The sequence below is a fragment of the Glandiceps talaboti genome, chromosome 23 (genome assembly GCF_964340395.1).
Source record: "Glandiceps talaboti chromosome 23, keGlaTala1.1, whole genome shotgun sequence".
NCBI classification, from domain to species: domain Eukaryota; kingdom Metazoa; phylum Hemichordata; class Enteropneusta; family Spengelidae; genus Glandiceps; species Glandiceps talaboti.
In genome coordinates, this window is record NC_135571.1 from 792,501 (window position 1) to 804,779 (window position 12,279).

At 34.7% G+C, this 12,279-nt stretch overlaps 2 protein-coding genes across 2 annotated transcripts in view; both read right to left on the bottom strand.

Moving 5' to 3' along the window:
- The window catches only part of LOC144453117 (uncharacterized), a 10,355-nt gene extending 2,207 nt beyond the window's left edge, over nucleotides 1–8,148 (bottom strand). Inside the window, exons 1-3 of the mRNA XM_078144395.1 lie at nucleotides 8,058–8,148; nucleotides 1,377–1,483; nucleotides 631–768 (exon numbers count right to left, since the gene is read on the bottom strand). Of these exons, the coding sequence (XP_078000521.1) occupies nucleotides 631–768; nucleotides 1,377–1,483; nucleotides 8,058–8,063 (251 nt within the window). The 5' untranslated portion in view covers nucleotides 8,064–8,148. The remainder of the gene's footprint in view (nucleotides 1–630; nucleotides 769–1,376; nucleotides 1,484–8,057) is intronic.
- On the bottom strand, nucleotides 4,778–7,707 carry LOC144452930 (uncharacterized). The gene is made up of 5 exons (XM_078144145.1): nucleotides 7,175–7,707; nucleotides 6,542–6,728; nucleotides 6,101–6,168; nucleotides 5,468–5,854; nucleotides 4,778–4,892 (listed from the first exon to the last, which is right to left on the bottom strand). The coding sequence occupies exons 1-4, from the start codon at nucleotides 7,635–7,637 to the stop codon at nucleotides 5,526–5,528; spliced, it is 1,047 nt and encodes a 348-aa protein (XP_078000271.1). The 5' UTR covers nucleotides 7,638–7,707; the 3' UTR covers nucleotides 4,778–4,892; nucleotides 5,468–5,525.
- Nucleotides 8,149–12,279: the final 4,131 nt, after the last annotated feature.

Genomic DNA, 12,279 nt, shown 5'->3' on the forward strand with positions numbered 1-12,279 from the left:
GTGTGGGTGTGTGAAATTAAAACAAAATTAAAAATCTAAAATAAATACCCAAACCTCATGCACATGGCCACTTTAACGTACCTATATCACCTTGGAAATAAATGTTTCAAACTCTTTCTCCGAATTTCAGGATATTTTTCATCAGAACTAGAAAGAGGCTTTCATCTATCGCAAAGTATTAATACATTTGAATAACTTTGATTTGCCGTTAAGGTATCACGTATGGAGGTGTTTGTTATCATCCATAATTCATTCCATAGATGGGTCACAGCACATACAGAGGCGCACTTGCTATATCACGGCACCGATTTGTACCTGGTTTCATGCATTGTTTGCTATCTCGGCAGTGATCACAGGGCCCAGGAAGTTGGCTTTATGTCTGGAGAATTGACATACGTTTAGGAGTCCATAACAGCAATGTGAACAGACCGTGACCTTTTAAACTAACGGATTCTATTCAAATCACCCAGGGCGCTAACATGGTTCAGTACAACATATGTAAAATAGCTCAATCACCCAGGGCGCTAACATGGTTCAGGACAACATACGTAAAATAGCTCCTGAAAGGGAACTTTGTTACATTTCTTTTCGGTGAAAACATTAATTTGATTGCATTAAATTAACCAATACCTGATAGAACCTGTTATGTTGTTGTCTCTTATTAGAATGACTCCGTCTCCACACACGTTATCTTCTCTGCCAAGTTCTGTTTTGTTTATATTCACATTAAGTAGTTCAGTTCCTGATATCTGTGATGACGTCATTGCCCTGAATTTGACACAATAAAGAGATGTGTTTAATTATGGAGCAATTGATCAAAGTCGCAAAGTCTGTAATTGAAGTAAAATATACGGCATAAACGTTATTAGGAATTCGAGTACACTAATACTGAATGTCAACTTGATTTATTACAATGTTACTTGTTGGTTTCTATGACAACAGATACTACTACTGAACGTACAAAACTCAGTATTTAGTGAATTACATTAATTGTTGTGTATTCATTCTCGTCAAGAAAATGTTTTTGTCATCATGCCTGAAGCAAATGTTCTGGATGCCCCACCTAGTTTTTCACTGTCGGTCCTAAACCTATTTTTTTAAGTATTATAAATAAATAAAATCGATCATATGGAAAACAATGGAAAACATAACTACCTGAACTAAACATGAAGAAAGTTTTAACCTAATATTCTAAAATTGAGCGTAATCGGAACCACACATTTTATTCATTGTCCATAACGACGTCTACTCATTTTACATTTCCTTACATATATATGAATTCATTGCTATATCTTCTACATATGCAAATCTGAGTTTGGAATCTATGGTTCAAACGAAACGAGTGGAATTCCTTAAGGGAAATGTACAATACTCACTTATTCGCATGTTCGTTCTGTACACCATGAGAAATTGGTACTTTTACAACTAGAAGAACATACATGACACCAGCCATGATAACCATACATATAAACAGCGTCCTCATCTGCCAAAAATAATTATATGTTAAATTTTACCAATACTTTTGATTCAATTTCCAAGAGAGCAATATTTCCAAACTGAATAAGTTAAAATGGGGCTATTCTTTCACCCAAAAGTCTATAAGTTAAAATGGGGCTATTCTTTCACCCAAAAGTCTATAAGTTAAAATGGGGCTATTCTTTCACCCAAAAGTCTATAAGTTAAAATGGGGCTATTCTTTCACCCAAAAGTCTATAAGTTAAAATGGGGCTATTCTTTCACCCAAAAGTCTATAAGTTAAAATGGGGCTATTCTTTCACCCAAAAGTCTATAAGTTAAAATGGGGCTATTCTTTCACCCAAAAGTCTATTTATAATTAAGCTAAATGTAATACTGAATACGAGTGTACTAAAGGCTGATATACACACCTGACTGGACTTTGAATTTCCTTTAAGGAGATGTACTACAAAATGAGACTTTTTTGAAAGTCTTGTCAATTTCATGAAATTTGGCATACACGATCTTTGATACATGAATCTTCAAAAAACGAAATAAAATATAGGGGTCGCCGTGTCACGTTTCCATGGAAACATGACCAAACTTGGGGCCTTAAATATGTTGAAATTGACAACCTTCAGAAAAATAGAGCAAAATGATGGAAAATACTACCCCATATGCAATGATTTCAAGATATATCAAAGAACAGCTAATAAATTTCAGAAATAATAAAGGTTTAAATGGTTGCCAAGCCAATTTGATACTATAATTGACCAATAACTGTCATTTACAATTTTTACAATTGACAGTCTTTGTTTTTACCACCAATTTTCTGTTAGTCTTGTCAATTTTTTGAAATTTTGTTGAATGAAACTTTGATAAATGAAGATCACTTTGCCAAAATAAAATTGCAATGTCACCGTGCTTATTTTCAAAATAAATGAACATTTATATCTGGCACATTGATAATTGATAAGGCTATGGTCAGTTCAAATGAATATCTTTGCTAAAATTGGAGAGCCTAGGGGGTCCTTTTATATCAGCGGTCAAAGGTCACTTTGTCCCCTCCCAATTGTCACCTAGTTTCAATGTTTGGTCTACTGTGGAATCTCAGTAGACAAGGTTAAAGACACGTCGATGCCATATTTTTGCAATATTTCCAAAGCCCCCTAGCTTACTCTCAGATATACAGTCTGAGGCTTATACTGAACATTGTGCATAGGGCATTCCAATGTTATTTTCAATATGTGAAACTGTTCATCATAATGTTACACAATATGCATGATTGCAACTGTTTTCAGCTCCCATATCCTCACACTTCTACACACATCACTCACTTACAAACACAGAACATTCCTGAGAGAACAATCTGACTTTTTATTACAAATATAATACTAATATATATCTCTCTACCAATATGTCTATACACATTACGTATGTATGGTTTCTAGCAGGTTACAAAAAAGTACATTACAGAGTGTCAAGAATTTGCAATCTCTTTCAACATACTGTTCTTCTATTATAGTTGATTTTTAAAACATTTCAAAATTTAGTTGACATGGTTAGTCAAGTATCTATGCCCTTTTATATGACAAACGATCATGCAAACTTGTTCACTATTACCTGAAAAAAATGAAAATGAACAATATTCTTATTACATATCTCATGTTAGACTATTAAAAAAGTTACAAACATTGTTTATGATGCGGTCAGACTTGGTAACTCTTACTGTACCACCACTATCTTCAGAAAATAAATCCCTTAAACTATTGAAACCATCTCTCTGATATGCTAAATGAAGATGTCGATAACACAAACCAGACCCCGCTACTTTCTGAGCCATAGATTTGCTAAGCACTTTGTTATCAACAAGACTAACTAGGGTAGTGTAGTTACACAACTGTTGATGTTTGTAGTGCTGGTGTTGAACTATCCAGTGTGATGTAAAACTGTTTTCTAACAATGTTGACAGTGATACATTACATGTTTCAATCAACCTCTGTAGCATGATAACATCAGCTGTGGCATTATGTGCATCATATATCTGGCCTACATAATCGTTAGCAAGACTCTCTTGTGAGTAAGAATTTCTACCTGGTAAAATAGATTTAAATAAAGGTAAGCTATCCACAAAACCTGCCACAGTTGTGAGAAATTGGTCAAGTAAAGAGGTATCCTGTAAAGATTTAATTAAATAACGACAATCAAATGAACGACAATTATGACCAACTAAGATGGGATTATGAACATTCTTCAAAAATGCTAAGAACTTTGTCAGACAAGTCTCTTTTGGTACACACTGTACTGGTTGGCCCTTGTAGCACAGTTTTCCTCCTACAATCGTGAGGTGTGTCTTCTCTGATGCAATCTGAGATATGGGTTGCCTGGGTAGGATGTACTCCTCAAACTGGTGCTGATCATACCTTGCTGAAAGCTGGGTTATTTCAGCAGTTGAATCTGCAATTCAATGAACACCACATTAGTTCAGTAATAATTGCAGCACTGGTTTGATACGCGTGCTCTCCACTGAACTACATTGGAAGTAATTCTGGGTACATGATAGGGATATATGAAATGTAACATGTTACACATTCCTACATTTCAGTTGTTCAACTTAAATTATCAATAGGTTAAAATTCAATGTTGGGTGACATATTGCTTTAGTGTTTGAGTATTGGTTTTCGACTCTCAAGGTATATTGTGTGAGTGATGTTGTGCTTTGATGTCAAATAAAACATCTGAATTGTGAATTCAATTTTGTACCTACATGTAACAAACGGTTGTATAGTACACATAATTACTGAAACGCATTTTGTCAATCTGCGTATACAAAAAAAAAAAACCAGTAAAATTAATTAGGGTAGTCACTAACTGTACTCTAAACTTATCAATTTACCAACTCTATTTGGTTATACTTACATTTCAAATGGTACTTTTTCAGTGGCAATAGTCAATTCAACTTTGGCATCCCAACTTTGACTCAGTTTTTAGAAAGTCAGTTCAGTGAAATAAAACAATACATTAAATCAAGGGCAATATCACAATTCATTGCCCATCTTTGGACTAGCAGTCATAAGTATATATTAACAGTGATATTGATGATACACTCTCCTTACATTCAGGCATCATCAATATTACTGTCATGACCACTATCCCTTGGGTATGCCATAAATCATGATATTACCCTTGCTATCATGTGTTATCATATAACTGTAGTATGAATACTTTTTACTCATGCAGTTATACTTACATGCAGAAGTGGTTTCAATATCAAAGATAACTGGGGTATACTGTCCTAAATCAATTGGTACTTGTGTAGGTGGTTTTATTGGTTCAGGAATTTCTTCATTTTGGTATGATTCTGAAATATCTTGCTGGTATGTAACACCTTCTCTGACCTCTGTGGCAGCAATGCTTTTTGCCCTTTTCTCCTTGTGCTTCAACAAAATAGAGTTATATAAAATTAAGCTGGATGAAAAAGGGATGCATGTACATGCTAATGTGCAGGCAGAGATGTTTTTAAAAAAATCTTTAAATTAGATTTTGGGACTGTATACACATGCATGAAAGCGGTCTGTTGGTACAGGTATATAATTTCTGGGAATATCTCAAAAACAGTGTGAAGAAATGTTTCAAGAGCATATATAAACATGCCATCAGGATAGAATCAGACCTTTGACACACCTGTATACCTACAATAATGTATACAGTCATGTACACACTGGTACTGATACATGTAGAAAGACAGACTCTGTGACATGCCTGTATACACATCACTGTATCAGCAGTGTACCCTCAGCAATGTATACAGTCAATGTGCACACAGGTACTGATACATGTAGAAATACAGACCCTGTGACATGCCTGTATAAACAGGCATGTATGTGACCAAAACTCTGTTACAGCACAACCCTGACCATGCCAGGTTTGCAAACACAGAACTGTACCAAAGAAATGTCACAGGTTCTGCACATGACCTGTTTTTTGGGTGATTGTTTTAATTGATACATACCTTTATTCTTTGCAGCTTTCCTTCTTTTGTCCTTTTCTTTTCTGTGACTTTCTTTGTCTTAGAGTTTGTTAGCAAATCCCTTCTTGGTATGGTTATTGTCTTTATTTTTCACTATATCTGGCCTGACTTCAGCATGCAATTTAGCTATTGTAGTGGAGTCGTCATCCATTGTTACACTGTCTATTTTCACTACTTCTTCTACTTCTTTAACAGTTTCAACAGCTATACTAGCTTCCATTGCCTTCGCACTTCCTGACCAGTTTCTATGACAATTATGCTGTCTGACTTTCGCTCCATCCCTTGCTGACTCACAGACTCTACATTGCTTACACCTTGTGCTATACGCTAACACTTTGCCTGTTTCCCTGCCTAAGAGTGTTCCATGACCTTTAGAGATACATAAACACATGTACAATGATTTTGGAAGGTAAGTATTGGTAGCAGTGTTGCAAATAAAGTTGGTTTTATGATGAAGATAATTTAATGTCCCATGTAGCCAGATTTTGTATCCTTTATGAGAATAAACTCATCCTAACAATAGCAAAGAATTTGTCCAATTGAAAGGTACAATTGACTGACATATTATTTTGTACATTTCTAATCTAAATGTACACGCACATATGAAATACTCACCGGATAAACTTTTATAATCTCGTCCACTGCCTCTCTTTTGCCATCCCCCATCGTATGATACATCAATCCTAAGAAAGAGAGAAGTAAATATGGTGACATATTACAACCAAGCAAATAAGTGGGCAAAATGTTTTACTTTATCTAGCCATAATCGACTCCACTGTATTCAAAATCTGAGAACAGTTTAAACCTACTGATATCATACGTGTATTTATACAATTGTATTATACATTGTACTTTGACAATAAGGCTCACTGTGACAATTGAAAAGATGATTACATTAATTTTTTAAAAAGTGAACTTTCTATTACTTAATATTGCTCATTTATGATATGAACTATGAAGTATTTTTTTACTGCTACATTGTATGTCTAACAGCTTGATCAGTTTGGTTGGTTCATGCGTGTATGTGTTTGTGTTTGTGACATTTCAATAACATACCTTGGTTTCTTTGAGGACATCACTTCATCTCTAAGAGCTTGCTGGCAGGATCTTTTTGCTACATGGGTAATAGCTTCCCCAGCTAATTTCTCTTTACGTTTCAGTGTTCGGTTGTGCATTGTTGGTAGTGACATGGAAGAAAACATGGTATTGACATGTGTTTCACCAATACCTGCATTGATCATACCTTGGGGTGATAAAAAGGAGAATACTTACAATCTATATATACACTTGAGAACAAGTAGTTACTTCACTAAAATGAACTTTATTTTTAAATTTGATCATGCTTTATGTATCAAACTGAAACGGTATTATTTTGTGATTGGAAGTCTATATTTAAATCACAAAGGGTATATTATTATACAATTACAGATATTCCAAGCATATATACAAGAAATATATCAACATAGTCCCAATTAGTCAGAGAGACAACTAAATACAAGTATGTGAAATAGTAACCAAAATAATAGCATTAGACAGTACATCATGTAGGTGGAAAGAATGTGATTCATTTCCTAATCTGTAACTAGTATTTACCCGAAAATAGAGATCAGATCTCTATGACATACATATTCACCATTACAACGATTGTAGTTACATCTTATTTTCATCAAAATCAACGATGTCACATACCTGTTGCTATTTTAGTGTTGATATCGAAGGCTGCCATTCCACGCTTCTGTCCGACATTTCGATGGGTTTTGTTTGTGTACACGTTATTATTGGCACCGCAGTTGTGACATTCAACATGTAAAACACTGCCTCCCCCGTACTTAGTTTCGCCAGTACACTTGATGAGACGAAGATGGTTACGACATACTTTACACGAATCTAACTCTTGAGCAAGTACTCCAAGATTGACGACTCTTACACCTTCATTCCAAGGGACATCCTTGGTGGTCGTTGTTGTCAGCTTGTCTTTATCAGCATTCGTAACATTAGTTGAACTTGCAATCGAGTCCGGATCCAACGGACGGTTTGGATAGTCCCCACTTACTGATTGTACGCGCCACCTTTTCACTGTTGCTTCTTTTACCTTTAGACGACGTGACAATTCACTCCGTTTCAAAAATTTGCCACTACCGGATTTTAACATCTTAGGTACCGTCGATTGATCGTCTGCAGAACTAAAAAATGGCCGACGCACACGTATATTTTCGTCAGTCTAGGGGGTTTTATTGCGCACAAACGTATGCGCGACGGAATTCGGCGTACTTAACCTTAAGTTGATAGCACACTCTAAAGATTTTGACGCTTCGGACGCGTCCCATGTGTTCAGTTTAGCTTCGCGTGTGTCCAAACATAAAACACTAGTGTTCAGATCTAGAATGTATGTGTTCTATTTGTTTGTTCTGAACTCTTACTTTGTGTTCAAAAACTGTTACAGTGTTCTGATGCGTCAACAGTGTTCTAGTTTTGAACATATGTTATGCTTTCAAAAATAAAAACACCTGACTGGAAATTTTGTGTAACCTAACCACAAGTTTGCATAACAAATTAAAATATGCAACGCTACCTTCATGATTCGTGCTCGTAAAGGTCCACTTCTCCAGGCTTGTCATGGAAGACTAAACACCGTTAAGCTAATGAAACATGAATACACAGTTTTAATGAACACGAAAGACCTAGAAACCATGCACTGGGTAAATAATAGAAAATTAGTTTGACAAAAGGTCCTCTAAATTAAGAGTGACGGGGCGAATATTGTTAGTATTCAACGTACGATGTCGTATAATGAGACTTTGGTATATTCAGCAACTAACGATTATTACTTCTCGTAATAAATCAAGATGTCAATGTTACCATGACAACCAATATTTTGACTTAAAATAAACAATATGTCGATTGTATATTTTCAAATATATAATTTTTTTTACAGTATTTCTTAAATGTCAATGCTCTTTTAACTTATCAAATGTCTCTTTTAACTTATTGTGCAGCGCTTTTGAATATTTTCTTTTAAATAGAGGAAGCGCTTTAGAAATGAAATAAATGTTAAATGTTAAATGTTACAAACACAATTTAAAAAGAAAAAAAAACACAACACAACACAACACAACACAACACAACACAACACAACACAACACAACACAACAAAAACAAAAACAAACAAAAACACGATGCGATGTTTTCGCATTCTCGCAAATCAGAGCTGTTATGTCTTCCGCTATACATTTCCAGTGGGGGGCTCGTTAAGAACGTTGCCGTAAAACAGGCCGTGGTTTGCGACGACGTGTTTTCGTGGAGTAAAGAAATCTAACATATTGAAACGAGAACATATTTCCAACAACTTCCAAGAAGGGTGATGCTCAGTTTGACCCTGTCGAACAACGCAGGTTTTCCCCGGGTACTCCAGTTTCCTCCTGCTTCTTCATCACTAGGGCGCTGCTCTTGCGGCGACCATTCAACAAATTTCCGAATTTATTTGAACGAATAAAGATTATTATTAAAAAAACGTTGGCGCATAAACTGCACTAGTATATAAAAGAATACATTGAAATACTTCAATGTCTTTCACAAATTTAATTTTAGCGTACAAATTCCCACGTCCGTGTGAAATGATATAACGATGGAACATAATTTTTGAACGAAATAATTCCAACAAAATCAATATTTCAAAATGATATGAAAGATCAATGTGTTGTCTTGGCAACAAATTACAGCTTCATTACAAACAAGAAACTGGCAAGCCAAGCTAGATATCAAGATATTGATTGCATAGGACGTAAATAAATGGCAAATCAACTAAAGTATATTGACTATCGTACATATTAGCAGAGACAGATCACAGGATAGAGGGAGAACTGGTCTTATTTTGGCTTTATTTGTCCAGTGTCAATAAAGGGAAACATGAAATATAACATAGACATGTGTATTAAAACACATGTACCAGCATAAATACATGCATGTATACATGCATGTATACATGCATATATACATACATACATACATACATACATACATACATACATACATACATACATACATACATACATACATGCATGCATACATGCATACACACACATACATATACATACATACATACATACATACATACATACATACATACATACATACATGCATACATGCATACACACACATACATATACATACATACATGACGGTCGGACAGACAGACAGACAGACAGACAGGCAGACAGACAGACAGACAGATAGATAGATAGACAGACAGATAGATGGATATGGATAGATTATAGATAGATAGACAGACAGACAACCGGACTCACATAAAAAAGGCACATAGATACGGACTTACTACACACTGCACACACACACTTGTGGTCATGTTTTGATCCCATTGCTAACAATTATTACTAACACAGTAATACAACTGCACAAATTTAGCTAAATATGGCTTTGTCCTACCGAGAAAGCTACGAATTCGTCCAAATTCAAGTTGTAGATTATCTGAATTAGAAAACGTTTTGCTTACCTTGCGTAACCTTTCAGCACAGAACAGGATGTGGAAACTTTTCAAAAAATAATTTCCGCCGTTTGAATATCTTTTATCAATAAATGGAGAACGTCAATAATACCAACCATGGCTATTGCTTTTCCGCTAAAAATTTAATTAGGAGAAGATGCTGTCCTGATTAATGGCTTTCACCCCGTCGGTAACTAGTCACTCAATCACAATAGCGTGATACAAAGTATATTTGAAGCAGACGATTGTAGGGGTATAATTAACTGCTAGAACAGCCTATCTAAATTGCTACAGTTTTCAAGGCAATACAATACACAGAGAAGAGAGCGGTAAACTCAATCAATAGACTGCTAATAAATACCTCTATACAAATACATGGATCTACACTTTATATTACAGTAATACGTTTACTTAATGTATTTATAACCCATTTGCGTGTTTGTTTCCAGGTTGTACTTAAATGGAAGTTGAAAAATTAGACGCACTGTTTCTATGCCAATAATGTCTCGACAAATGAATCGGGAAAGTACTGAGAGAACGTTTGGGAAATTTCAATATTAATCGACCTGACTGAATTTACTCAACTTTCTTTTTTTTCACATTTCCGATAAATATTGTTGAAAGCAAACTTTGGAGATGTGGCTACATTTACATAATATAGAAATAATAGCTCTAACAGTAATTCGATACTCAGTAGCTAACATTAATAGCTCTAACGATAACTAGCCACTTTGCTGTTTATTTTCTATTTTGCAAGACACCTCACCGCAATATGTATGTATGTATGTATGTATGTATGTATGTATGTATGTATGTATGTGTGTGTGTGTGTGTATATATGTATGTATGTATGTATGTATGTATGTATGTATGTATGTGTGTGTGTGTGTGTGTGTATGTGTGTGTGTGTGTATGTATGTATGTATGTATGTGTGTATGTATGTGTGTATGTATGTGTGTGTGTATGTGTGTGTGTATGTATGTATGTATGTATGTATGTATGTATGTATGTATGTATGTATGTATGTATGTACGTACGTACGTACGTACGTACGTACGTACGTATGTTTTTTTCAGTTTTTTTTTTTTAGAAATGTTGAAGGGGAGACTGTGGGAGGGTTTGTCGTTAGAAAGTTAAGTAGTCTAAGAAGTGAGTATAATATATCCTTTTTATTAATAAACTTACTACGTTTTTCTGTGTTATGTTTCTAAGTGCTTGACCTGAAATATTCTTTATATTAATAGTGTACTGAATGAAACTCATTTGATTTTTTAATCATTATACATCATAGCTAAGTGAAGCAACTAAACGATTCCATGACAGTAAAAATTATAACTTTTGAACACACCTGTAGATTTTCACTAACATCCGGGATACTACAGTAAAAATGATGTATGGGTAAACCTAACAACTCTATATGGAGATTTTATACTTACTTCAACTTCAAGGTACAATGGACATGAGTTCGATATGATAGATTTTTTCGTAAGAAATGTTTTGTGTAAAAAGTGCACCGTTGTTGTTGTAAATTTAAAGGTAACAATTCAACAAAAATGACAACACAATTAATTTGGAGTAGGCAGAGCTGTATATAGATATTCCACATTGATTTGACAACAGTAATAGTTTTTTTCATTGACTTTTGCTAAAAATTACAAAGCAGTGTTTTGTGAGATGTCGATTTTTCTCAAATCCAAGATGGAACTTTATGTTATCATCTCAGGAAATTACTATACAGTTGGCAGTTTGGTTGAAAGAATCAGATAAAATCTAAGGGTGTTAACCAGACATTAACTGAATGTCTTTTGTAAGAATTGTTGTTTCTACATAATTCTTTATCATGTACATGTATACCAAATAAATAATACCGAAAGCTTGCATTCTTCAGATAAATACTGAAAATTATTAATATTCATAGGATGTTTACCAAAATCTAGCTAACCAGTTCCTGCCATTTCACTAAGGATAGTGTAGCAAGTTCCATTACAATTAATGTAGTAGTTTTTGAGACATCGTGTTCATGGACAGACATAGACAGACAGACAGACAGACAGACAGACAGACAGACAGATAGATATCTATAGACAGAAAGACAGAGCTAGACAGACAGACAAACAGATAGACAAATAGAGACAGACATAGACAGACAGATAGATACACACATAGATAGAAAGAAAGCCAAAGACAGACAGATAGATAGATAGATAGACAGATAGAGACAGACAGATGGATAGACAGACAGACAGACAGAGACAGACAGATACTAGATAGACAGACAGACAGACATAGATA